The sequence below is a fragment of the Pimephales promelas genome, chromosome 1, assembly GCF_988280905.1.
Source record: "Pimephales promelas chromosome 1, fPimPro1.hap1.1, whole genome shotgun sequence".
Taxonomy (NCBI): domain Eukaryota; kingdom Metazoa; phylum Chordata; class Actinopteri; order Cypriniformes; family Leuciscidae; genus Pimephales; species Pimephales promelas.
The window spans coordinates 53,806,173-53,832,567 of NC_142769.1; the positions used below are offsets into that span (position 1 = coordinate 53,806,173).

At 43.6% G+C, this 26,395-nt stretch overlaps 1 protein-coding gene across 11 annotated transcripts in view; it reads right to left on the bottom strand.

Annotated features, from left to right (window-relative positions):
- Positions 1 to 26,395, bottom strand: part of nrxn2b (neurexin 2b) — a 334,333-nt gene that overhangs the window by 285,938 nt on the left and 22,000 nt on the right. For all 11 annotated transcript variants that reach the window (XM_089131837.1, XM_089131838.1, XM_089131833.1 and 8 more), the window contains exon 2: positions 4,812 to 5,886. In XM_089131837.1, the coding sequence (XP_088987963.1) occupies positions 4,812 to 5,523 (712 nt within the window). In that variant the 5' untranslated portion in view covers positions 5,524 to 5,886. The remainder of the gene's footprint in view (positions 1 to 4,811; positions 5,887 to 26,395) is intronic.

Here is a 26,395-nt window from a genome sequence, read left to right on the forward strand (position 1 = left end):
AGCAGGAGCGACAGCAGGAGTCTACAAACACACACACACACACACACACACAGAGAGAGAGAGAGAGAGAGAGAGAGAGAGAGAGCAGGAGCGACAGCAGGAGTCTACAAACACACACACACACAGAGAGAGAGAGAGAGAGAGAGAGAGAGAGAGAGAGAGAGAGAGAGCAGGAGCGACAGCAGGAGTCTACAAACACACACACACAGAGAGAGAGAGAGAGAGAGAGAGAGAGAGAGAGAGAGCAGGAGCGACAGCAGGAGTCTACAAACACACACACACACACACACACACAGAGAGAGAGAGAGAGAGAGAGAGAGAGAGAGCAGGAGCGACAGCAGGAGTCTACAAACACACACACACAGAGAGAGAGAGAGAGAGAGAGAGAGAGAGAGAGAGAGAGAGCAGGAGCGACAGCAGGAGTCTACAAACACACACACACACACACACACACAGAGAGAGAGAGAGAGAGAGAGAGAGAGAGAGAGAGCAGGAGCGACAGCAGGAGTCTACAAACACACACACACAGAGAGAGAGAGAGAGAGAGAGAGAGAGAGAGAGAGAGAGAGAGCAGGAGCGACAGCAGGAGTCTACAAACACACACACACAGAGAGAGAGAGAGAGAGAGAGAGAGAGAGAGAGAGCAGGAGCGACAGCAGGAGTCTACAAACACACACACACACACACACACACAGAGAGAGAGAGAGAGAGAGAGAGAGAGAGAGCAGGAGCGACAGCAGGAGTCTACAAACACACACACACAGAGAGAGAGAGAGAGAGAGAGAGAGAGAGAGAGAGAGCAGGAGCGACAGCAGGAGTCTACAAACACACACACACACACACACACACAGAGAGAGAGAGAGAGAGAGAGAGAGAGAGAGCAGGAGCGACAGCAGGAGTCTACAAACACACACACACAGAGAGAGAGAGAGAGAGAGAGAGAGAGAGAGAGAGAGAGAGCAGGAGCGACAGCAGGAGTCTACAAACACACACACACACACACACACACAGAGAGAGAGAGAGAGAGAGAGAGAGAGAGAGAGAGCAGGAGCGACAGCAGGAGTCTACAAACACACACACACAGAGAGAGAGAGAGAGAGAGAGAGAGAGAGAGAGAGAGAGAGCAGGAGCGACAGCAGGAGTCTACAAACACACACACACAGAGAGAGAGAGAGAGAGAGAGAGAGAGAGAGAGAGCAGGAGCGACAGCAGGAGTCTACAAACACACACACACAGAGAGAGAGAGAGAGAGAGAGAGAGAGAGAGAGAGAGCAGGAGCGACAGCAGGAGTCTACAAACACACACACACAGAGAGAGAGAGAGAGAGAGAGAGAGAGAGAGAGAGAGAGAGAGCAGGAGCGACAGCAGGAGTCTACAAACACACACACACAGAGAGAGAGAGAGAGAGAGAGAGAGAGAGAGAGAGAGAGCAGGAGCGACAGCAGGAGTCTACAAACACACACACACAGAGAGAGAGAGAGAGAGAGAGAGAGAGAGAGAGAGAGAGCAGGAGCGACAGCAGGAGTCTACAAACACACACACACACACACACACACACAGAGAGAGAGAGAGAGAGAGAGAGAGAGAGAGAGAGAGAGCAGGAGCGACAGCAGGAGTCTACAAACACACACACACAGAGAGAGAGAGAGAGAGAGAGAGAGAGAGAGAGAGAGAGAGAGAGAGAGAGCAGGAGCGACAGCAGGAGTCTACAAACACACACACACAGAGAGAGAGAGAGAGAGAGAGAGAGAGAGAGCAGGAGCGACAGCAGGAGTCTACAAACACACACACACACACACACACACACACACACACAGAGAGAGAGAGAGAGAGAGAGAGAGAGAGAGAGAGAGAGAGCAGGAGCGACAGCAGGGGTCTACAAACACACACACTCTCTCTCTCTCACCCTCACACACACACACACACACACACACACACACACACACACAGAGAGAGAGAGAGAGAGAGAGAGAGAGCAGGAGCGACAGCAGGGGTCTACAAACACACACACTCTCTCTCTCTCTCACCCTCACACACACACACACACACACACAGAGAGAGAGAGAGAGAGAGAGAGCAGGAGCGACAGCAGGAGTCTAGAAACACACACACACACACACACTGTAAAACGCTGTGTGTGAAACCGGTAGCACATATACTGACTTAACTGAATAAGAACCTGGCAATCGAATCATGAACCCTACATATGTAGATCTAGAAATCAAAAAAACAAAGCCTCTGCCAAAGCCGTCCTGAACCAAACGAACATTCAAACGAACGAGACGAACAAACGAAAGAGATTCTGACAGGTGCATCTAATTCGGGGGAGGGGCCTATCGTGCTAAATTGGCTCATTAATATGCTAATTTGATTTATTTCAGTGCATCGCCATCACAATCCGGTGAGGGGACACTGTCAGTCATGACGCTGTATGGATGGATGTGTGTGTATAATAATCACAGTGATGCAGTACTGTCTCTGTGAACCAGCGCTGGACCGATTGGCGTGTGCGTGTGTGTGTGTTCATGCTCCAGAGATCTTTTCCTGGTTATATTTATAATATTTACATGAAGAGCCTAACGTTGCACCTCATTCTGGTTTAGCTCGTCCTCATGTAGTGTTTAACACAGCCATCTGCCGGTAATTTACACCAGAGACATTTGCTCATAAACCCGCTCTAATCCAATCAGCACGAGCCACTGCACATCACTCGTGTCGTTTAACTGATCGCTCTTAATGTGCACCCTTAATCCTTCGCCCTCCTGCTCCACGCAAATCTGATTTTACATCTGTAATTACAGAGAGAGAGGCCTGAGATCTCGCGTCTGACAGGCGGGAAGAGCAACACACACATGAAGCTTCATAAAACACTCGTTTCCTTAACACACTCCAGTCATTTCTGCACTGCTGGAACACAAGAATCCCTGAAGAAGGATTGTTGCCGTCAAACACATACTGGGTCAACCTCTAGTTCGTTCCTGTAATCAGTCTCGAGGAATCATGTGGCTTTCTTAGCGGACACCGACCATAAGACACAACAGAACACAACAGAGAAGAACATAAATCAACAGAACGTGGGTTTAGATATTGGCTATTTTAAAGACGCAACTTTTCTGAGAGGGTTTTAGTTCTCAGAAGATAGATGTGCAACATTAATGAACACAACGCTGAAGGTTAAATGAGTTCATTAGGTCTCATGGACCAACACTGAACAACCATTTTACAGCATTTACTAATCAAACTTTGTTGATTTATAAATTTATAACAACAAATATTATAATAGTACATATATGTAGAAATCAGCCAATATGAATAAATGCACTAAAAGCTGCTCATTATTAGTTGAGACGACTCAACGCCTGTGATGAGACGACTCAACGCCTGCGATATGTTATGGCGCCGTTTGATTCATAAACAATATTTATATTTAATATTTATATTTAAACAATATGAATGTAAGCCAGAGGAGAACTGGCCCCCGACTGAGCCTGGGTTCTCCCAAGGTTTTTTCTCCATCCAATCTGATGGAGTTTTGGTTCCTTGCCACTGTCGCCTTGCTTTTGGCTTGCTCAGTTGGGGTTATTTATTTAGTGTTTAGCAATGTTGTTGATCTGTGTTGTGCTACTTACATGTTATCACTGTGAAGCTGCTTTGATACAATCTGTATTGTGAAAAGCGCTATATAAATAAATGTGACTTGACTTGACTTGACTAGTTCATGACACTGAATAACCTTGAGTTAGCGGTCACTAACACACACCACTGGGTCAGCAAACACAACACGCATCAAAAGACGTGACGGAGCGACACTATTTAGAAGAACTACTCCATCCTATAATACTATTTGCTCGTCTCATCAGAACGACTGTAGAAACATGGACCTCCATCTCAGTTGCTCATCTAACACACAACGACTGCGAGCTCGTTTAATGAGATTGTTCCCGCTGTGTCATTAACTCGGCCCAATAACTCGGTTTTGCCCACAAGCCGCTTTACATTTTCTCAAACGCATCGACACAGAGGGAAGGAAAACGCTTCTCAATATCCACGAGGACAAATGCTTCCTGCGGTACTCAGGATAAAAGCATAGAAACAGGAATATACACCCCACCAGGAGAAGCAAACGGATGAATTGTGTGTGTCAGATGTCTGTGGGAATATCTGTGAACGGGCACGACTAAACACAAACAAATCACACTTCTTTTCTTAAATAATAAACATCTTTCAACATCCTATATATAAACTGAACCCTGCCATACGTAAATATAAATGCATATTTGATTAGCACGTTGTGCTCACTATTGATCTTAAATGGAGAAAATCCATCCACTAAAACAGGAGGCATGATTCAGGAACGAAAGACAGAACGAGTGTGAAAATGAAAAAAGAACGGGATAATAGTGATAATAGGTGAAGATAGAGAGAAGGAGAGAGAGAAACCGAAGACAAGAGAGGAGAGTAAAAGCAATGGGTCTGGAGGAGAGAGTAACAGATGAGTACAAAATGGATCTCGCCCAAGAAATTGGGATTGCTTTCTGGAACTGAAGACAGCGAGTGATTGGGAGAGGATTGAACGAAACTTGCTTTAGAAGAGAACAAAATACAAGAAGCAGCGATTCATCTAACTTAGAACAACCTGAACACAAAACCACCAGAAGTGTCCATTCAGAACAGCAACTGCGAGAAAGAGAAACTTCTTTCAAAGCGTTTGTCAAAGGTTCCCTCAGCACAGTCTGAACATATCAAAAGAATGCCACGAGCAGACGAATAAAGCACGTCAAAACACACAGGCTCGATGAACGGAGGCTTACCTTCTTTGCAGTATTTTCCCCGGAAGCGTGTGTGAGAGCAGTCGCAGTGGACCTCCCCGAACTGGACGGTGCAGTATCCTCCATTGAGGCAGGGGTTCTGCTTGGTGCACAGATACTCCAGGTCGTTGTGAATGCCGTTGCTGTTGAGAAGAGAGGGAGGCATCTCGCCCACCTTCAGGTTGGAGATCAGACCCATGAAGGGAGGCTCGTATTTCACCGTGCTGGACGTGAGCGCGGACAGGCGTACGTCCGGGGGAATCCCCCCCACGAAGAGGTCGCTGACGACGGCCATTTCTTTGCGCTTGGAACGCACTTCAGCCACTTTGGTTTCCCCGTCCACCATCAGCATGGTCTCGCGGTAGTTTCGGGTGAGCAGGACCATGTGCCAGCGGTCGTCGTTGACGCGGGTCTCCATCTGCAGGCTGGCCGGTTCGGCGCAGTGGATGGCGAATCGGAGCTGAAGGTGTCCTTCGCCGATGAGCAGCTCCAAGAAGTCACAGTTCCCACCGTCGTCCAAGTACAGAACCAGAGCCTTGCTCACATTGGTCTTCAGGCTGAAGCTGAGCTCCCCGATCGATCCTGCTTCCCAGCGGGAGTAACGCGCCCACTGGCCGGGAGCGCCGCCAAACTCCAGGGCCCCTGCCGACAGCAAGAGTCCAGCTAACAGCAACGGCCACAGGGGCCGGAGAGTGGACCAACACCGAGACTTCATTTCACCCTGGCCTCCTCCTCTGAGACAGCGGAGCTCCTCGTGACTCTATGGGGAACAAGGGGGCAGACGGCTCAATTCCCAACGCTGCAAGATCCCACACGCCAATTATTCACTCTCTTTCTTGCCCTGCTCCTCTTTATCCAGACTCTATCCGTAGTCTCTCCATTGGTCGGTGCATCAGGCTGGAGGTGGATGAGCGATAAATGGCTCCCAGTTTAGGTTCTCTCGAAGATTTCAATGCAGAGATCTGGCGTCCAGTGGACCACGGGCGATGGTCATGGTTGAGTCTTTATCTGTGATTCATGTTCTTCCGAACGGCATTATTCCCACGGCAGGCCCTCCAGATTCAAGCATTCTCCAGGCCTACAAGACAAAAGGGAAGATTTGATTAGCTCAGCAGCAAACACAGCCTCCCTAAACACAAGCAGACAGGGTCATGGGTTGGAGGTCACCCTGCTGAGCTGCAATCCTTCATCTGAGCAGACACTGATATCTGAGGTTCGAGAAACCCTTCACACCCGCCTGTGGCGGTTTGTGTGCAGTGCAGAAATGCTACGTTTAATCACGGCCAGTTTTAACCAGCCTTTAGAGACCAGCGAACGCGACGCTCTGCCTGGAAACTGTGAAAATGGCAGTGGTGTTTCAAGAAAACAGCCCAATCGCTCAGCCAGACATGTTGGGTGAGACGAATTCATTCTCGGTTCCAGACACTCTATCATCTCTCGTTACGCTGATGTATCTTAATGAAGATCTGTGCTGAACGCTGATGTTTATATTATAGCGCTGCTCTAATCTCATCTGAAACAAAATGGAGTCGCTGTCTGGAAAGCCTGATTGCTGCTCTTGACCCGCCGGCCTTCACGAAGACCTGCCCATTATTTCTGAAGAGAGAATTTAACTGCCCGCATGAAGCGCTCACAATTAAACACTCGTCGCCTATCAGCCCTTATTTGGGGGAACTATTCCTCTCACTGCTCGTGATTCTCCTCGTTTGGAAATCACTCTGGATAACACAAATAAGTAGAAAAATGTATTAGACCACTCTCATTGATTTAACCACACCCCCTCAGCCCAAATCCCTGCTCATTTCAGCCAACCCGCCGATGTGCACAGGGCCATTTTACGCACTGTGTACACAACGGTGTAGTGTATGAGTTTTATAAGGTTATTCTGTCATCCAACATCAGCCTCTTCCCCTTAAAGTCGGGATTGTTGAGTGCATGAAGTGTCCAACACGTTACCCTTAGTTAACTGCATCATCCAAGTGTACTTTTTCTTTTTGGAATTTCCACTTATTACACCGTTTGGACTTGCAAATCTGCATGGAAAGTTAATTGAGACGCACCTGCATAGCTTTACACGAATTTCAGCTCAAATGTTTCCATGTCTAATATAGGCTAAACATTCATTAAAACTGCTGCAAAAGGCTAGGTTAATATTGAGCGACCGCACTGAATAAATCCAGCCGTGTTGAACGCCGAGCCATTTATCAAAGGGTCAGTGATTGTCAGATGATGATAATGAGTCTCTTCATGCACATGAATATATAATGTCCACTTCAGAAATGGCAAAGCACTTACTCAACTCAACCACGCGCCCCGTGGGTCACACTGCTGAGAGTGTGTGCGACTGTTGAAGAGGATGTTTGGGGAAGTTTGTGTGCGTGTGTGAAACTTAAACATCATCTATCAGGTCATGTTCTGGTTCTGTGACCAGTGGATCTGCACTTCTTCTCCCACAGGAAACACTCATCACTGATTAGAACACCAGGCCACAGTGTTGTGCTGACCTCTGACCCTTGCACTGAAAACCACACAAGGAAAACAGACTTCTGTTGAGAACGCTCCGATTTTTTGGGTTCAGACAGTTTATATTGTCATGTTTATATTGTTCATTTTTTTAATTGAACACAGATGCTATGGTAATAACAAGAATGTAAAAATATTTGTCAAGCCAAAAATATAGTAAGAGAGAGATCTGATTTTGTGCATCTATCACATAGCATCATATACACAAGTGTTATGCATCATAACTGTGGCGTTTGTAAGTCATCCTCCGCTGTGTCCATCACTAAAGCCACATGAGAAACAGCTGTAATGTCATTCATTAACAGCAGCTCATTAAAAGCATCTAGAACAGGCCATCTGACGCGGTTCACAGTTACACACTTAAAACTGACATTCATTCACACGGACAAACTCCCCTGAGATGTGGACGCTGGAACAGAACTCAGTCGGACTGGTGGCTTCATGTCATTGCCAGTCTGTTCGGACTAGGACTAGTTTATGCGCTTCACCAGATGAGCTTCAAGGATTTCAGTTAGAATGTTTCTGTACATCATGAGAAAACAAAGTGAACTGTTGCCGTCCACTTGAACACAGACAGAAACTGTGTCTTCCAGAAATTGTTTTGGACAAGAATAAGATGCGAAGTGAACCCGACTCACGCCGATCATAAAATCTCCTGTTCTGATTTTAAAGCACACACTCTCTCTAGTTTCCATCGGAGTCTGTGAAAAGGAAAGAAGGCATTACCTTCTAAAGTATTACCACCTTCACTAAAGTTTCGCCTCTCGCACACCAAGAGCCTCAAATCTGGACCTTATTAGAGTCTGATGAGGAGCGAGAGAATGTGATTCATACAAACACACCTCTACCCATCACACTCATTAACTGGATGACATGTGCAAATGAATTAATCCAGTCATAATTAAATCTCAGATAAAGAAAACCCCTCAAATACGGATGATTCAGGACATCATCATCGAATAAACCAAAGCTGTTACACTGTCAATACTGGGTTCGTTTCCCATCACTGATCTCCAGCTCATTCACACACACATTCTCATATGATCCCGCTGTTTTAAAAGCGTGTGTTGCTGTGAGCGAGAGAGAGAGATTCTTCACAGATACTGACAGCTGTCAATCACAGAAGGAGAACGAGCCTTGTGAGAGTGTGGATAAACTCTTTCTGACTCGTCATGCGTCAATGTGTCCTCCCTCTGCAGGTTATTCATATGGCCAAGCTAATACTGAGACATATAGAGAGATGGGGCTAGTTGTCACGAGGTCTGGGCGACAAAACAACAGCAATAATTATCGTGATATCATTTTTATAGATAAAACGATAACAAGTGTTTGATATAATGTTTATGAAATGAAACTTACATGAAAAACCTGATTGTGAATGTTTTCGGCCATATTGCCTAGCCCTAATAGTCTGTATCCCAGTAACATTACAAAGATGACATCAAGACAAGAACTACAAGAGTTCAGCTTGTCTCATATTTGATGACGTTGGCATCATTGATTGTGTTATTTTCATGTTTATTACTGTGAAGCTGTTTTGAAACCGTTTCTATACAGCGCTATAGGAATAGAGCTGATTTGACTTTGATCGATGGGCTTGTGATATAGGGACTGAGTTTGTATAATTGCTCTCTCAAGCTGTGCACATCTTTAAAAACGACACAAAAGAGAGAACCAAAGTTTTGCAGTCAGTAATTCACTCAGCTTCCTCTTCACTATAAACCCTGAGCTCCTGCACACGCATCACTTCCTGTCAGAGGAACGGCATGAAGGTCATGAAGGCACACACACACGCACACTGCGCTGATAAGACTCTCCCCGGTGTATCTCTCATCACACAGCGCTGATAACACACGCCAGGGCACTACACAGGGGATGAGGGCATGAGCTGGACCTTCAGCACTGACACATAAACGCTGGTCTCGGGTCAGCAGTGCATCTGCCTGCGTGTGACAGCAAGGCGAGTTTATTTATATAGCACGTGTCATACACAATGGTATAGGCTATTCTCAATACATATGCCTCCACTCGTTAATATTATAAGAAAACATGGAATTAATTTCCACTGTTACGCTGACGACACTCAATTATATATTTCATCACGAGCAGATGAAAACACTAACTCATCTAAAATGACAGAGTGTCTCAAAGATATAAAATGCTGGATGATGTGTAATTTCCTGCTATTAAATTCAGATAAAATGGAGGTAATCCTTATTGGTCCAAAAAACTACTCACAAAACCTCTCACAATACAACTTTAATATAGACGGATGTCCTGTTACTTTATCCACTACAGTAAAAGACCTGGGTGTTACACTGTTTCTGTTTATCCCGAGGGACCCTCTAAGGTGGACCTGCGTCTGGACTCATCGGCACTGATCCTCAACATCTCGTCTCCAAACCGGCGTGATTACTTCATCTTACAAACACATGGAAATTAACAAATACTCTAAACGATCTGATCCAATCTGACTTGTAGTTCTGCCCGACTCACACACTGTTCCCTCATTGGCCAGAGGAGAACTGGCCCCGACTGAGTCTGGGTTCTCCCAAGGTTTTTTTCTCCATTCAATCGCCTGATGGAGTTTGGGTTCCTTGCCACTGCTGCCTTGGCTTTCGGCTTGCTTAGTTGGGGACATTTAATACTCAACAATATTATTGTTCTGCCTTACTTAAGGTGGATATTGACGCAATTTTCTTCTAGAAACAAACTTGTTGTATTACTTTCATGTTATCACTGTGAAGCTGCTTTGATTCAATCTCTATTGTAAAAAGCGCTATAGAAATAAAGGTGACTTGGCTTGACCCGACACGTCACTGAAAGCTGGTATCAGTTGTTTTTGGTTCACCTCGTGCCGATGGAGGAGGGAAGGGTGAGCTGGGCCCGCAGGCTTTGCTGCCGTTTTTTGATTGACATCTGGGGACTTGCAGCAAAAGAGTGGGAGTTCGGTTTCTCAGAGCGGTGCAGAAGTGCAGCAGGAGAGTAAAGAATAAAGAACAAGTAAAGCACACAAATATAGACAAAGATCTTCCTTCGTACAGCATACAGGCTTGTGTGTTTAAAGGGGGGGGGGACTGCGATTTCACTTTTTTGATTTTAAATAGTGTGTAATGTTGCTGTTGGTGCATGAACAGTATCTGCAAAGTTGCAGTGCTGAAAGTTCAATGTAAGCAGAGATATCGTCTTTTAAAAATCAGGAAGTATAAATGCCTACTCTCCACAGTCCCACTACAGACTTCGCTGAACCACGCCCCCCTCGCCACAGGCGTCAAGTATCTGGACAACGTGAGCGACAGTTTAGCCAATCACAACACAACGGCCCAAACTAACCAATCGAAGCCCACTGCCTGTTTCTGAGGGAGTGGTTTAGACTCAGCAACTCAACCGCTCGTTATATGACAGAGGAGAACGTGGCTGACAATAAAGGTGAAATTTATGAAAAATAAGACTTTTTAAAACAGAAAAACCACAAATACATGTTATATTGTACCCCATAAACACAATCATGCAAAGAAAAAAAGCAGTCAACCCCCCCCCCCCCCCCCCTTTAATCAGACTGCATTACGTTACTGCATTGCATTATTTAGCAGACGCTTTTATCCAGAGCGACTTACAACTGAGGACTAAACCAAGCGATTCATCAAGAAGAGTCAAAGACACTGCAAGAAGTGCTCAAAATAGTTCAGACATTGCTCAGAGTAGCATAAGACAGATAAGCGAGGACTAAAGGAAAAGGAACACATTTTTTTTGTATTTTTTATGTTATTATGTTAAGTGGTCACGGAAGAGATGAGTTTTCAGTTGTGTTTCGAATGCCGTCAGGGATGATGATGGGCAGATCTCTCCTCCAGCATGGAGCCGTGAATGAGAATGTTCTGGAGAGCTCTCTGTGATGGGACCACGAGCCGTCTCTCATTGACTGATCGCAGGCTTCTGCTGGGGATGGAGCGAGTGAAAGTAAGACGGAGCTGAGCCAGTGGTCAATCTGTACACAAGGGTCAACGCCTTGATCTTGATGCGAGTGTCAGCCAGTGCAGAGAGATGACCAGAGGAGTGACCAGACCAGACGAGCTAGAGCGTTCTGGATCACTTGTAGAGTCAAAATAATGTATTAGACTAACACTGTAAGTAACATGAACACATTTATATATGCACTTAAGTGTGAGCACAAAATTCATGCTCATTACAGGCCTACTTTTAACTTGACACGCCGTTTTCCGAACCCCACATTGGTGAATCTGAATCCACGGCTCCTGATTCTCAATGTTCATGGAGGATTGCCACCGTTTCTCAACACAGCCCTTGAAATCAATATCAGTAACAGTCAGGGATCATTTTCAACCATCGCTTGAGCTGCTGCTGAGCTCATTCATCTTCATCTGGCACATTCCCTCAGAATACAGATGTTTGACAGACACAAGCGCTGGCGACACACACTGCTAAAGCGTAACGCACGGGTCTGTGAGGGTGAAGCGGCGCGTATCGTCCTCGCGGTCTCCAGCGCTGTAATCACGTCTGCCATCTGGAGCTCGCTGGGCGGAGGTTTAATGCGCTCGACTGAACGATGCTAATCACGCCTGTAAATCTGGGCTAGCGCCTCATGCTAAACAGATGAAGCTGAAGCGACCTCGCGTTCATTAGATGCTGTCGCCCCAGAGCATCGCATGCACCTTTTCACTTTATTCTCAAATTTTTCCTCTCTTCTTGATCACATTATGTCTCTGGAGTCAAACGTGTTTATCCAATCAGCACTGATTACCTCTGCTGTTAATAAAGCCTATTAGAGGAACTTTTTGATTAGCCAATCAAACGCAGCACGCCGCCCCTGAATCCCGTTTCTCTTCTACGAGAGACGAGCTCGAGATGCACAGGTTCTTCCTGTTGAAACAAGCAACAAACGAGCATTTTCACTGCAAACACACTGATGAACACGTGGAGATTTAGGCAGGTCAGGTGACTGACCTCTGAGGGCAAAGGTCAACCTTCTCACAGCATCTCCAGCAGAGACCATCTCTTCTCTGAAAGCTGCTCTGGATCTTCCTTCTACCTCCAGGGCCCGTATCCCTAAAGATTCTGGGAATCCTCTCAGAGAGCTCCGAACTTAACCTAAAAATTCCTTGCCAGGAGTTTGAGCTTAGAAGTGATTCCAGAACAGTTTCAGTGAACTCTGAGCAAGGAATGGATGGACAATCCTATCTTAGTGAGGAGGTGTGGTTGACCCCATTGCTAGGTATGAGTCATCATTTCAAAAGCCGTGATTGGTTGATCCTACAAGTTTGATGAAAATGAACTTTTGGTGATAATGAGCAAAGGATGTACCCTCAAATCAATAAACATAATTATACGCTCTAATCTTATGCAGACTGTAATTTTAAATAATATTTCACATTCAAGAAAATATCTGGAAAATGAATATTAAGCTGTAGGGGTTATAGCCTAACATTAGACTCTAAAATATGTGAAAACTTAAGCTCATTACACCCTGTTCAAATAATGATTCGTGTCTTATTTGCTCATCCTAGCTGGCATATTTTGTACTTTCACTCCCATATGGACCCCATTGAAAACAAGATGGCCTATCTCAAGGGGCTGTCCTTAATGAAGTAGAAATTGCAACGTTACAATTCAGTGTGGTCTTAACGAGGGTAACACGGCTCAGCTTTTATCAATGTCTGGGATTGCTGACTGGTCTATTCATGAAGGCTTGTTAACAAACATCCTTCAAACACAGAAAATAGAAAAGGAAAAAAGAAATTCTGTGCAGCTGATTAGGGGAACTCTAAGCCAGTAAAAGTCCTCTTCCCTGCTCTTAGCAGATCTCGCCGTAGGAGCCTTTTTAAGCGCTAGGAATCTTGACGAATAGCTTTTATATTAACTGGGATTTTCGTGTCACTCTTAGGGGGAAATTCTAAGAAAACGTCATGAATCTGAGAATTTTCTTAGAATTTGGCCGCTAGGAGCCACTTTTTGCACAAAACTTCTTTAGGGATACGGGCCAGATTATGATATTCCTGGTGAATACCTCAGCTCTCAGACATCTTCAAATACATCCTAAAAAGTGCAAATCATCTGCCAGCTCGCACATGCATATTAATGAGTGAGTGTGGCTTTTCCGTCCTCATCAGCTTCTCCTGCTGAAGTATGAGTGTGTTCCAGCACACGGACCTCTCTGTAAACGCTCAGTGTTTAACACAAATCATTACAGCAGACAGAAGCAAAGCGGACGCTCTTTCCGTTCCTTTGAAACGGCGTCAATCAATTAATGCTGGAGAGGCCGGCGAATCGTATAAATAATTAAAAAGTCTTGGTTAAAAGATTACAGTGAGAGCAAGTGGACTCTTATCAAATAAACAGAACCGCTGGACTCTAGCGCCTTTGATGCTGAAATCAGATTATTGAATTAATCAGCAAGGAGATACGGTTCGTATTGAGCCATGAAGATTGACCTGTCTCTCTCTCTCTCTCTCTCTCTCTCTCTCTCTCTCTCTCTCCCTCATAACACAAGGTTTAGGAATCTAAACAGATTAACACTCCACTTACACACATTCCCTCACCCTGGCTGTGCTCTTTGATACCAATCTCTCATTTGAAAGTCATGTGTCTAGTATCTGTAGAACCGCATTTTTAACCTATCTTAAAAATATATCTTAATTACGCCACATGCTCTCATTGACGAATGCGGAACAGTTAGTAGATGCGTTCATGACATCAAGGCTGGATGACTGTAATGCTCTACTGGGTGGTTGTCCTGCACGCTTAATAAACAAACTCCAGCTCGTCCAAAACGCTGCCGCTCCAGTTCTTACCAGAACCAGGAAGATTGACCATATTAGCCCGGTTCTGTCAACCCTGCATTGGCTGCCTATTAAACATCGGATACATTTTATAATATTGCTGATTACTTATAAAGCACTGAATGGTTTATCTCCAGTACTTGAGCGAGCTCGTAGCGCATTATAGTCCTTCACGTCTATTGTGATCTCCAAACTCCGGCCAGTTGATAATACCGAGAATGTCAAAATCGATCCTTTTCCTATTTAGCACCAAAACTCTGGAACAATCTTCCTAACATTGTCCGGGAAGCAGACACACTCTGGCAGTTCAAATCTAGACTAAAACACATCTCTCTAATCTAGCACACACATAGAACATGATACACTCCTATTATTTAAATCAGTTTAATGATTGTTGGATTAGGTCAGCCGGAACCGGGAACACTTCCTACAACACCTGATATACTCGCTACATCATAAGAAGAATGGCATCTACGCTAATGTTGGTCTCTCTGTTTATCCCGAGGATTACTGTAATCAGATGGAGGACCTGTGCCACACACACACACACACACACACAGTGTGAAATGGCCGCCTCTCGGTCTCTATGTCGCGGCGTGATGCCGATCGACCACTTTAGTGTCTATTATTAAAAGCTCTTTGGCGTCACGTCAGTCTCCCGCGTCTGTAATGGAGGCATTTTCACCCACTCGGTTCTGTGTTGTGAATAAAAGCGTCACGCAGCGAATAATACCTGATAAAAGCCAGAGAAACAGACGTGATTGACTGTCATTAAGTCTGAGAGAATCGTTTATAATTTCAACGTGTATTAAAATCAGTTTGATAGAGAAGACGCACGTCCCGCTGAGAGAGTCCGACTGCGAGAGAATCACAGCGTCTCTGCAAGGACAGTAAATCTCAATGTTTGGATTGTACATCGTTGAGAAAAGCATCCACTGGTTTAAATGTGCTTTATTTCAGCAAAGAAACCAAATCCGTCTGCTGAAGGATCCTGCATCTTATTCACATCTGATATATGAGAACTTAAATCAAGTCGCTGTCAATCCTCTTGGCACATGCCTCCTTCCTATGCAAATTAGGCTGCTTTGGAATTATTTCACAAAAGTCAACCTAACTGACTTCTAAAATAAAATACCTCCTATCGCACATCTACAGTTTCTCATGGTCAACAGGACGTCCTGCTTACAAAAACAAGTGCCGCCCCCTTCATCGTGAGCTGTCAATCACTGACATCACTCACAGGAGGTCACTGATCCCGCCTCCTCCATCCTGAGCTGTCAATCACTGACATCACTCACAGGAGGTCACTGATCCCGCCTCCTCCATCCTGAGCTGTCAATCACTGTGACATCACTCACAGGAGGTCACTGATCCCGCCTCCTCCATCCTGAGCTGTCAATCACTGACATCACTCACAGGAGGTCACTGATGCCGCCTCCTCCATCCTGAGCTGTCAATCACTGACATCACTCACAGGAGGTCACTGATCCCGCCTCCTCCATCCTGAGCTGTCAATCACTGACATCACTCACAGGAGGTCACTGATCCCGCCTCCTCCATCCTGAGCTGTCAATCACTGTGACATCACTCACAGGAGGTCACTGATCCCACCCTCTACAGCTGTCAATCACACGGACCCCTTTACTGGCCTCTGCAGTGGAGCAGCTCCAGCTTTATCAATGTGATTCATTATCATTTGATATATACAAACATACACACACACACATACAGTGCGAGATATACTGCACATGCATCACAAAATATAAATATACTGTACATAATTCCAATGTAAACACCCGAGATGCCTAGAAGAACACAGACAAACCATACACTGTACCATATACTGTACCATAACCACATACTGTATACAATTCTGTGTTTATCGTCTTCATGTTCCATCAGTCAAACGTTTTATTACAGCAATAGCTGGATGACTTTCCTTATTTAAGGGATTTCCTGGAACATCATAAGTTTGATGACGTCTATGAGTTGTGGACTTTCTGCACGAACACACACTCACTTTATATTAGTTAGATCAGTTATTTGTGCTGTGGTATTTTTGTTTGAACCATAGGAAAATGTTCTTCGGGCTGCTGAGTTTTGTTCATGGAAACATTTTGTCAAAGGAAAGCAGAAAAAGCGAACCCTAACCTGACTGGAATCAAAACTGGGTAGAAATAAATATCAGAATCCCTAAAATTCAATAGATACCAAACCCTACGCTGTGATGACATTTGTATTCTTTCCTCATTTGTCTCTCTCTCTCTCACAGGTCAGAAGCTGTGCTGTAACGGCTCTGTTCTTCATTACACTCTCTGCTTTCATGCGTTCAGAAGCTTTAATTGCAGGAGTGAGAGACACAGGTGAAGGAAGCTGAACGAGTGTCTTAATTACACCAGCAGAGACCTGGACTTCACACTCAGCCAATCAAAGCAAAGGTCATGTGTGTGTGTGTGTGTGTGAGCACTCGAGGGAGAAACACACACTTTACCTTCAGGAGAGACACACGGCACAGGTCTAATAAAGCCTGATGAAGAACTGGACTGTGTGTCAGACTCACACTACAGCGGATTCTGAAACACACACACACACACACACACACAGACACACAATGATTGATGAAGAACTGGACTGTGCGTCAGACTCAAGCTAGCGGATTCTGAAACACACACACACACACACACACACACATTTAAAACAAATAGAACAGAATCAGTTTTGATCCTGAAAGATGATGTGCAGATGTTAAATATAATAATGGGTATGATCAAAATCTCTAAGCCATCAGAAAGATGAGGAATTATGATTTTGGGTGTGTGTGTGTATCAGTTGATCTTGGATTTGTTCTAGCAAGTATGTCGTGAAAATGTCTGTCTACAACCTCCAGCAAACCGTTTAATTAAATCAAACAATTACTCTACCACAGAACAAATGAAATGACTTTTCTTCAACTAAATGTAATGGACTGTAAACATTCAGTTGAAGTATGAGATGAAAACAGGTGTAATTATGTAAAATGTGGAGAACTGCTGGATATATTACAGCTCGTTTTATTTACCCTACAGCCAACAGATGTCTGTTTAGCAAACACAACACACTAACTGTGAGATCTGGACAGACGAGTGACCATATTTGCATGTGTGTGTGTTCGTGTGAGTGAGGGTGTGTGAGTGAGCGAGTGAGCGTGTGTTGTAGAACGACATGTTTTACAGCCCTAGCCCAGGACGCTTGTATAAGTGCTCTGAGGGCAGTAGGGCTAAGAGCGCCTGATCAAAAGGGGCTCGGGCAGCAGTCTGAGCCGCCATCGAGGTAATGGTGGATCAAGCTTGTTCAGAGATCAATATCAATGAAACAGACAAAATTTGTGCCTGCAGCACAGGGTCCGTCAAGGCATAGACTAAAGCGATTGCGTCCACTATTCAGTGGGCCGATCTCTGCTTCGTGACCGGAAGTCCTTTGGTGCAGCCGGCAAAGCTTCGAAGAGCTGCTCCGACTGCCTAAACTGGGATGAGCGCTCTATAAACGATCCCAGGGCCCTCACAGGCCAGAGTAAGTGAAGTTGTTGCTCGTCATTGATGTAATAGAACTGTATAAATAACTTTTTTCTGAACAGGGTCGAGAGCAATTTTGGCACGTAGCCATGCCTTGGCTCGAGGAGGACCTTAGAGTCGTTAGGCTCAAACCCAAGGTGACTGACCGGCCACAGGAGCGTGGACCGCTTCTATGGCCCCAACATAGACTTTGAGCGTGGAAGGGGTACGACCCGCATCCAACGGCTCATGTAGGAAGAAAAATACCAGCGGTACCTCACATGCTGCGTGCAGAGCACTATTTGGAGAAGGGCGTAGAGGTGTCTCATGGACGGGGCTCTAGCCTCAGATATAGTGTTTAGGACACTCTCTGGGAGGTCATAAGTCCCCGTTGAGGGGCCACACATGGAGGGCCCACAGCTCGGGTGAGGGGTGCCAGGTCCTACTGTTCGCCTGGGAAAAGAAGGTCTTTCCTCAGGGGTAGCAGCTGAATCATCTCGGGGGACCATGGTTGGGTCGGCCACATGGGGCCACCAGGGGCACTGTGCGTCTCTCCTGCCACTGGGAGAAAAATGTAAAGGGGGAGACTGGGCCAGACGCAGCTAGCCTGTACAGAGGCTTCGATTTTTGAATCCACCCTGGTGGTTTATGTAGGATACTACCGCCATGTTGTTCGACCGGACTAAGACTTTGTGTCCTATTAGGTCTGGCAGCAGCATTTTCAGGCAGTTTATATGCAGCCACTTGTCCAAGCTCAACCAGGAGCCAGAAGTCGGCCTGCCTTTGCACAGGCCATGAGGACTAGGAAACCCCTTTTCTGAACGAATCCACAACCTGCTGGACAGTCTGACCACACTCATGCTCTCAGTCTGGTCGAGTCAAGCTCGCCTGGCAGGGAAATCCTCTGGCTGGAAGATAGCGGGCGCTTGGCTATGTTGAGTCCTAGGCATTTCAAATGGCTGAGGAGCACAGATCTGTGCGAGTTCAATTCTGCCTTCGACTGAGCCAGTCATCGAGGTTGTCTCAGTGCTGCGAAAGAGCTGTGTCCATGCACTTTCGTAATAGTGCGTGGTGCCAGAGACAGTGCGAATGGTAGGACTGTATACTGGAATGCCATCGTTTCGAACGCAAATCTCAAAACACGCTCTGTGACGGGGGCTATTTGGATAGGAAATTATGCATCTTTCAGATTCAATGAGAAAAAAAAAAACAATCCCCTGGGCATACTCGCAAGAGAATTCATTTCAAAGTTCGTGGTTGTGACATTTGCAAAAACATCTCAATTTTTTCTTTCAGAAAGATATTTTGAAATGTGTTCAACGTTTGAGGGCAGGGGAGACTGTGAGAACAGCTGAACGATCAGCTGCTGGTCGCTGTGGAGTGCCGAAGCTTCACTAGTTTACACTGCAGGGCTCTGTTCCAAAGGCAAAAAGGCTTGGAGAGAACCAACAAAGGTCAGTAGATCATTGCTGAAGGAGAATTAACCTGAATTCCTATGGTGAAAATGAGCTGCTTTTATAGGCAGATGCCCTGTTTTCTTTTGGCAGGCTCTGCGCTCAGTTCGGCAAGATGGGCCCGATTGGCTCGTTCAGACACGCCACTTCGATAATAGCATGCGTGCATCTCTGCACTGTTATGGCTGTGCAGTAGCACCGCATTATTGAATAAAAGGCTTCAATAAATGAGAGAAAAAGGAGTTTTCTCCATTGCGTCTAGTAAAGAAGCAATACGAGTAAACGTTTCGAAAGGGAACCAGATAACTCACCCATCAAGCCTTTAACCCTGCAGATGAAGCTCACATGATAAAGTTTGAATCATTGATTCTGTTATTTTCCTGTGTATTACATTGAAGTTGCTTTGAAACGATCTGTAAAGTCTTAAAATAAAGGTCTCAAAGAGGGTTTCCACAGTTATGCTATAGAAGATTATTCAAGGGAAGGATATTTCAGACAGGAACCATCTTTGGAAAACAGTCTTGATAAGTCGAACTATGAACGACATGCCAAGTGAGCTGACCTGACTGAAGTTCAGCGAACTTCTGAACTGTGTGAACAGCGTTTCTTGGTTTGACTTGTCGAGACTGTTTTCCAAAGATGGCTCCTGCCTGTATACACGGAGTGAACTGTCTTTATAAAGTATCTTCTTATTAAACTGTCTGTACACTTACAAAGTTCTCAATGCTTTGTTTTGCATGTAGGGACCCGCATTATGTTACTGTGTTAGCGTGGGGCTATTTTGAGCCTTGTTAGTGGTATTAACTAGTGATTTCTTTTTACTTATTATATGCCCCCATATACTAGCGTTATAATCTAAACAATTTTTAGATAAAACTTTTTACATTTGATTATCATGAAAACAAATCTCATAGAACGGGTGACTGGGTATCAATGTGTTATTAGACCAAAGGTTCATTTGGCGCCGAAGTTCTCCTTCAAAGGTTCATCAAGACCAATAAAAAGCTTTATCATCATCATCATCATCATCATCATCATCACTTTATTTATAAAGCGCTTTCACATCAGCAGCAGCTGAACAAAGTGCTGTACATAAAGGCAGGAAAAACATCAACCAAGACAAAATAAGTCACAATATCATAAAATAAAATAAACTAAACTATAAACTGGGGGTGAAAATCTACCAAATAAAAACTGAATCAAAATAAAACAATTAAACAAATACTAACAGATAGGATCAAGTCTCAGTTTGGGTTGTAGGCCAAAGTATATAAGTGAGTTTTAAGAAGAGTTTTAAAAATCGGTATTGAGGAAGCCTGACGAATGGTCAAAGGTAAGGCATGCCATAGCTTAGGAGCACCATTAGATAAGGCCCTGTCCCCTCCGAGCTTCCGCTTGGATCCGGGGACGACCAGAAGCAACTGGTCAGCCGATCGGAGTGACCGGGACGGAGTGTAGCGATTAAGTAGCCAAGTTAAATAAGGCGGGGCAAAACCGTTTAAAGCTTTAAAAGTAAACAAGAGAATTTTATAATGGATTCTAAACTGCACAGGCAGCCAGTGAAGTGAAGCGATTATATTGTTATGAATGATTATAGCTCTTCATCAGCTGTCTTCAGATTCAATATGATGGTGTGAAAACATCCCTGTTGCTTCTATAACTTCAATAATTAAAAACAAAATTCTCACATTCTCAAGCACCTTCATGTTCCAGCTGTAAAATACAAACAGCTTTAATGAATAAAATCTCAAAATAGGTCTTAATCTGAGAGGGAATAACATGACTGACACTAATGGCTGTTAAACCATCAGTGAATGTGTCAGATGTGTCTGTCTTTTGTCTTCAGCAGAAGAATAAAATCTTCCCGGTTTGAACAACATTATGAAGAGTAAATGATGACAGAATTGTCAAATCTGGCAGAACTGTCCCTTTAAAGCCGAGCAGCGCTGTTGTGATTTATTCTTCGCAGCCTGTCCTGAACTAACTGAACTGCCTAAACTGATTTGCGTTCTTAATTGTAAGTTCCCTAGAAAGACAGCATATAAGAACATTATTGCAAAGCGGCTCATGATGAACAGTTCAATATATTGCTGCGTTGTAGTGTGCAGATCTCAAAAGGACAAATTGTAGTGTTATAATCCACAGTGAGAGGCTGTAAATGTCCAACAGACTGTCTGTGCCAACTCTGGATTGTTCATTTAGATTCCTTCCTTCATAAAACTGTCAAAGGACAATAAATAGAGCTACTAACACACACACACTCACACACATTGGCACACAAACAAACACACACACACACAAACACTTATGTTGGATGATATTTCATTTTTTGAAGTTACACTGATGGCTGTTTCTTGAGAGGAAGACCAAACTAATATAAAGACCTAGTTGAGGAGAGAAACTGATGAATATCTGTATTTTCCAGTGTTGGGTCAGTGTGAGTCAGGGCTAACAGGACCCGAAGCACCGAGCCCAATCTCCAGCTGTGTTTCCAGTGTTGGGTCAGTGTGAGTCAGGGCTAACAGGACCCGAAGCACCGAGCACTAACTCCAGCTGTGTTTCCAGTGTTGGGTCAGTGTGGGTCAGGGCATGAGCCTGGGTTCTCCGACGCTTTTTTTCTCCATTGGGTCACCTGATGGAGTTTTAGGACACCATTAGGTCACTTGATGGATTTTTTCGGTTCCTTGTCACTGTTCAAGCAGTCTCTGGTATTTTCCATAGACACGTGTATTTATGATTAGCATAAGTAGCCTTTCCTATCACAAATACATTTATTTCTGCATCATACAGGGATCAGAATCCCTGTCAGATCACAAGGAAGTTATTTCAAGCACTCGCTGGTGCCCGAAAGAGAGTTCTGAGCGAATAATTGTTTAAAATGTCTTAAAAGGACATTGCATTTTAATAAGCTTCAGTCCATCTGTGAAAAGCTTCTTGGCAGAAAAACACCTTAAGCAGCCGAAGGTTCCCATCAGAGTCATTTACTCACTTGATAAACGTTCCCAAGAATCTCACATTTAACACAGCAGTCCTGATCAAACCCAAACACATCAGCAGCTCCAGATCACATTAATGAAACCTTTACAGATTCATAATCCTAAAAACTACAAACATATAAACACATACAGTCGAGTGGGAAAAAAGGACACCCTTTGGGGGTTACTTTGCTTTCCGTCTATTACTCACAGCTCACTTTAAGTACTTAGAGACCACAACAAACATCTTCTTTCCTAACTAATCAAGTTCAAATCAAACTTTTATTGCCATGTGCACAGGAGACGAACTTTATTAAAAGGCAACAGTCAGTAAAAAATACATTAATTACAAGCATAACTACAACAGCAAAGTTAGAAATAAAGTAAGGTCTAATATAGTATTTATTTAATGTACAGATGTTTTATAATTAGGCCTAATGTAAAATTAACATTATAGTTTTCAATAAATGAAGTATAGATTCATTTTTGGTAAAGCTGTTCTTTGTTTGATTAACATTGATGGCAGTCGGCAGGTTTATTAGGCTGCTGTCACTAAGACTGAATTAAGAGGGTAAGTAGAAGAAAAGACTTAAAAACTGCCAGATCTGCTCATTTTTCAAACTTCTTAGAAGAAAACAAATACAACCCTAGGTATTTAATTGCTACAGAGGCTAAATTAACAAGAAATAATGATCCAGACATTAACTCCAGACATTTCTAAACAGTACAGCAGTAATGACTTTATGAACTTCTATACTTGCAAGATTGATAACATGAGAGAATTTTATTAAAGTCCCTGTAAAGTCAAAATTAAGTATGTGTATGTGTTCTGAGTCTGTCATACCACAGCAAAATGTGATATTAGCCACCCAGCCAAATTTGAATGATAAAAAAAGCCGGCAAGAACATAAAATAAGCTATCAAAATCTTGAAAAAAATCAGCTGTTATCTCAGTTCTCAAACGCTGGGGGCGTGTCCGCTGGCTGCGCTGAAACCACGCCCACTCGCGGGTAAGCTGTCGACGGTGATATTAGGTGAAACTGCTCTCGGAACGGGAGGATGAACGCTGAGGCGGAAGATAGTCGTTTCGGCCCCGTTCACCAGCAGCATCGGATTATCAGTGAATGCCAGTTGTCTCTGAGGAAAGTTTATAAAACGATCCTGTGTGAAATGATCACTACAGAGGCGGGTGTTGCTGTCGGTGATCCTCAGCTCTTCATCAAGGTTGGCTCTAACCTTACACAAAATTAATCCACCTCTTCTTGATGTGAACGCCTTTTAGGAAATTTAAATAAAGACACCCATCTGTTTTGTACATGATCGCATCCAGATAGTATTTCCTTGTCAAAGGCATATCAAGCTAGCAAACTGTAGTAACTAATAGAACTGACAGTAACTCGCGATTGAGCGGCGAATGCAAATGTGCTCTATTGTTAGGGGAGAGATCAGCCCCTGTCTATGGATCAGCCAACGTGCGTCATCAAGTTGGGGGCGTGTCCACGAGCTCTTGGGCTCCAGTGCGTCGTCGAGCCCTGTTTTAGCCCCGCCCCAAAAAATCCGTAAAATAGCAAGGGTGAAAAACTGTTTAACGGTCTAACTACGTATTTCAGTACTTCACAGTTCACAGTCTTTGTAATATGTTTTAGCAATACATTTTTAACATTTATAATGTGTTCAGAATTTTTTTTTTGTTTAATTACCTTTACAGGGACTTTAAAATTATAACCTCGACAAGGCAGTATCCTCACAACTGTGTTCCTTTCTTGAAATAAATTATATCTGTGAGGATTTCCACCAGTCAGGATTTAGGAATCAGGATCACACATGATCTGCCAATCGTGGTCGTATCTCTCTATTAGTGTTACTTGATCTTAGTGCTGCATTTGACACAATTGACCACAAATTTTAAATAGACTAGAAAACTATGTTGGCATTTGTGGAATTACATTAGCATGGTTTAAATCATACTTATCCGACCGTTATCAGTGTGTAGCAGTAAATGAAGAGATGTCTTATCGATCACGAGTTCAGTATGGTGTCCCACAAGGCTCAGTACTAGGACCGCTGCTGTTCACTCTGTACATGCTGCCATTAGGAGATATCATGAGGAAACATGGGATTAGCTTTCACTGTTATGCTGATGATACTCAGCTGTATTTCTTCAAAACCAAACCAAACTTACCAACTCACAAAATTAACGGAATGTGCAGCTGATATAAAAACCTCGATGACTAGAAATGTCCAACTACTAGATTCAGAAAAAGCAGATTCTAATTATTGGACCAAAAATATATGTATGTGTGTGTGTGTGGTCTTTGATACCAATCTTTCATTTGAAAGTCACATGTCTAGTATCTGTAAAACCACATTCTTCCATCTTAAAAATACATCTAAATTACGCCATATGTTTTTAATGACAAATGCAGACATATTTAGTTTATTTAGTTCAAATAGTTAGTTTAATAGTTAGTTCAGTCTTGACATGTTCAGGACAGGCCCTGCACGCTTAATAAACAAACAGGGAAATTCCAAACATTGATGTTATACAATGAATTCCAAACATTGATGTTATACAATGAATTCCAAACATTGATGTTATACAATGTTGCTACAGCTACAGACAGGCAAACTGCAGAGCGACTAAAGCAGCAGAATAGAAGCAGGAGCGTTACAGCACACTTGGTCACCAGCAACTTTTCTATTGATGACCTGAAGAACGCATCATCACGTGACCTGGGCCAAATATCGAAAAATAAAAGACTCAAGCCAAAGATCAGTGAATCCAAACCAAATAAGAGTTCGGCAGCCAAAACCTCTTGAGTTTGATTGACAGACAACAATTATCTGATTTGATGTTTTATATGATTTTTAGAAAATTTCATTAATTATGCAGAGTACTTCTAGTTTGTCAAAAATCAAAGTAAAATAAAAATAAATAAAACACTTTAACATTTATTTTAAATTCATTCAGCAAAAAAAAAGTTTATGAAAAGACACTTATAGAATGGAACAAACGATTCATCCTGAGTCAATCACACAAGAAGAGCTGAAAATACAGAAGCACATTCATTTCATACATGAATATAAAATCCAGTTCAGTCGCCTCGTGTCATCTACAAAGCTTGGGTGTTTTTTAAGGAATTATAAAGTTATCAATTCTGAGTGAAGCGGCTCAAACGTGAAACACAAATCAATCGATGAGTTTGAGTATCAGCCAGAACACACACTTGATGACCAGCCGGGCAAAATACAAAGTCTCACTTCTTCACATCTAAATATTGAAATGGAATATTGATTCATATGTGTACTTTACTTGCTGGCCACACACACACACACACACACACACAAAGTCAGTCGGTAAAACTAATTTCTCAAGATTTCTGCTGGTCAATTTTGCTAAATGAGTTTTTTGGTCATTAAAATGACACCAGAGGCTCAGACTGCAATGAACTGTGGGTAATACATCAGCAAAGCCAAGAAGGCAATGACAGGAAATTAGCAAAGCAAAAGAGGTCACAGGGAATCTCTGGAAAGGGTTATTGAACTAGCATGCGTTAAATCTATCCATGTGCAAAAAAAAAAATAATAATTATAATTACTCCTGCTAGTACTAATAATTAAGTGAACACTGGAGATGGAGGCATAGATATTAATTAAAAAAAAGAACAAGCAGTAATCTGAGCTGACGAGACAAACGGAGACCGAGTCTCTCATTAAAGACAGTGAGCGAGCCGAGCGTCGAGTTAACCTCCGCCTACAGGATCAGCACACACATCCGTGTGTGTACAGGAGAGCCAAGAAACAACTCACACACACTGAAGCTGCTCAGATCTACAGACTGATCAGAAATTGTGTGTGTTTGTTTATTTGAGTATGTACACGTTTTCACTTTATATTATGTCTATGAGTGCATATGAATACAAGAGGCCATTATAAACACAAACAGAGAGAAGAATGAGAGAACACACACACACACACCGCAAGCCACATCTACCGGTAATCAAGAATGACATTTGACTCAGCATGTTGTCAGGCTGTGTGTGTGTGTGTGTGTGTGTGTGTGAAAATGACCTTGTGCCCAAACGCCAAAAACAAAGTCGTCTCCATCCTTCTTCTCTCTGAATCTTCATGATGTCGCGCTGCATATGTTGCTTTTCCTCTCAGGACTCGTGTCAATCTCACACACACAAGACGAGGATTCAACACGCAACATTCAGTGTGAAAAACACAACAATAAAAGACACGCTGAGTAATTAAGACATTATTGAAATGTGTGTGTTTGTTAACTTTCTGCATACACACCGTTTC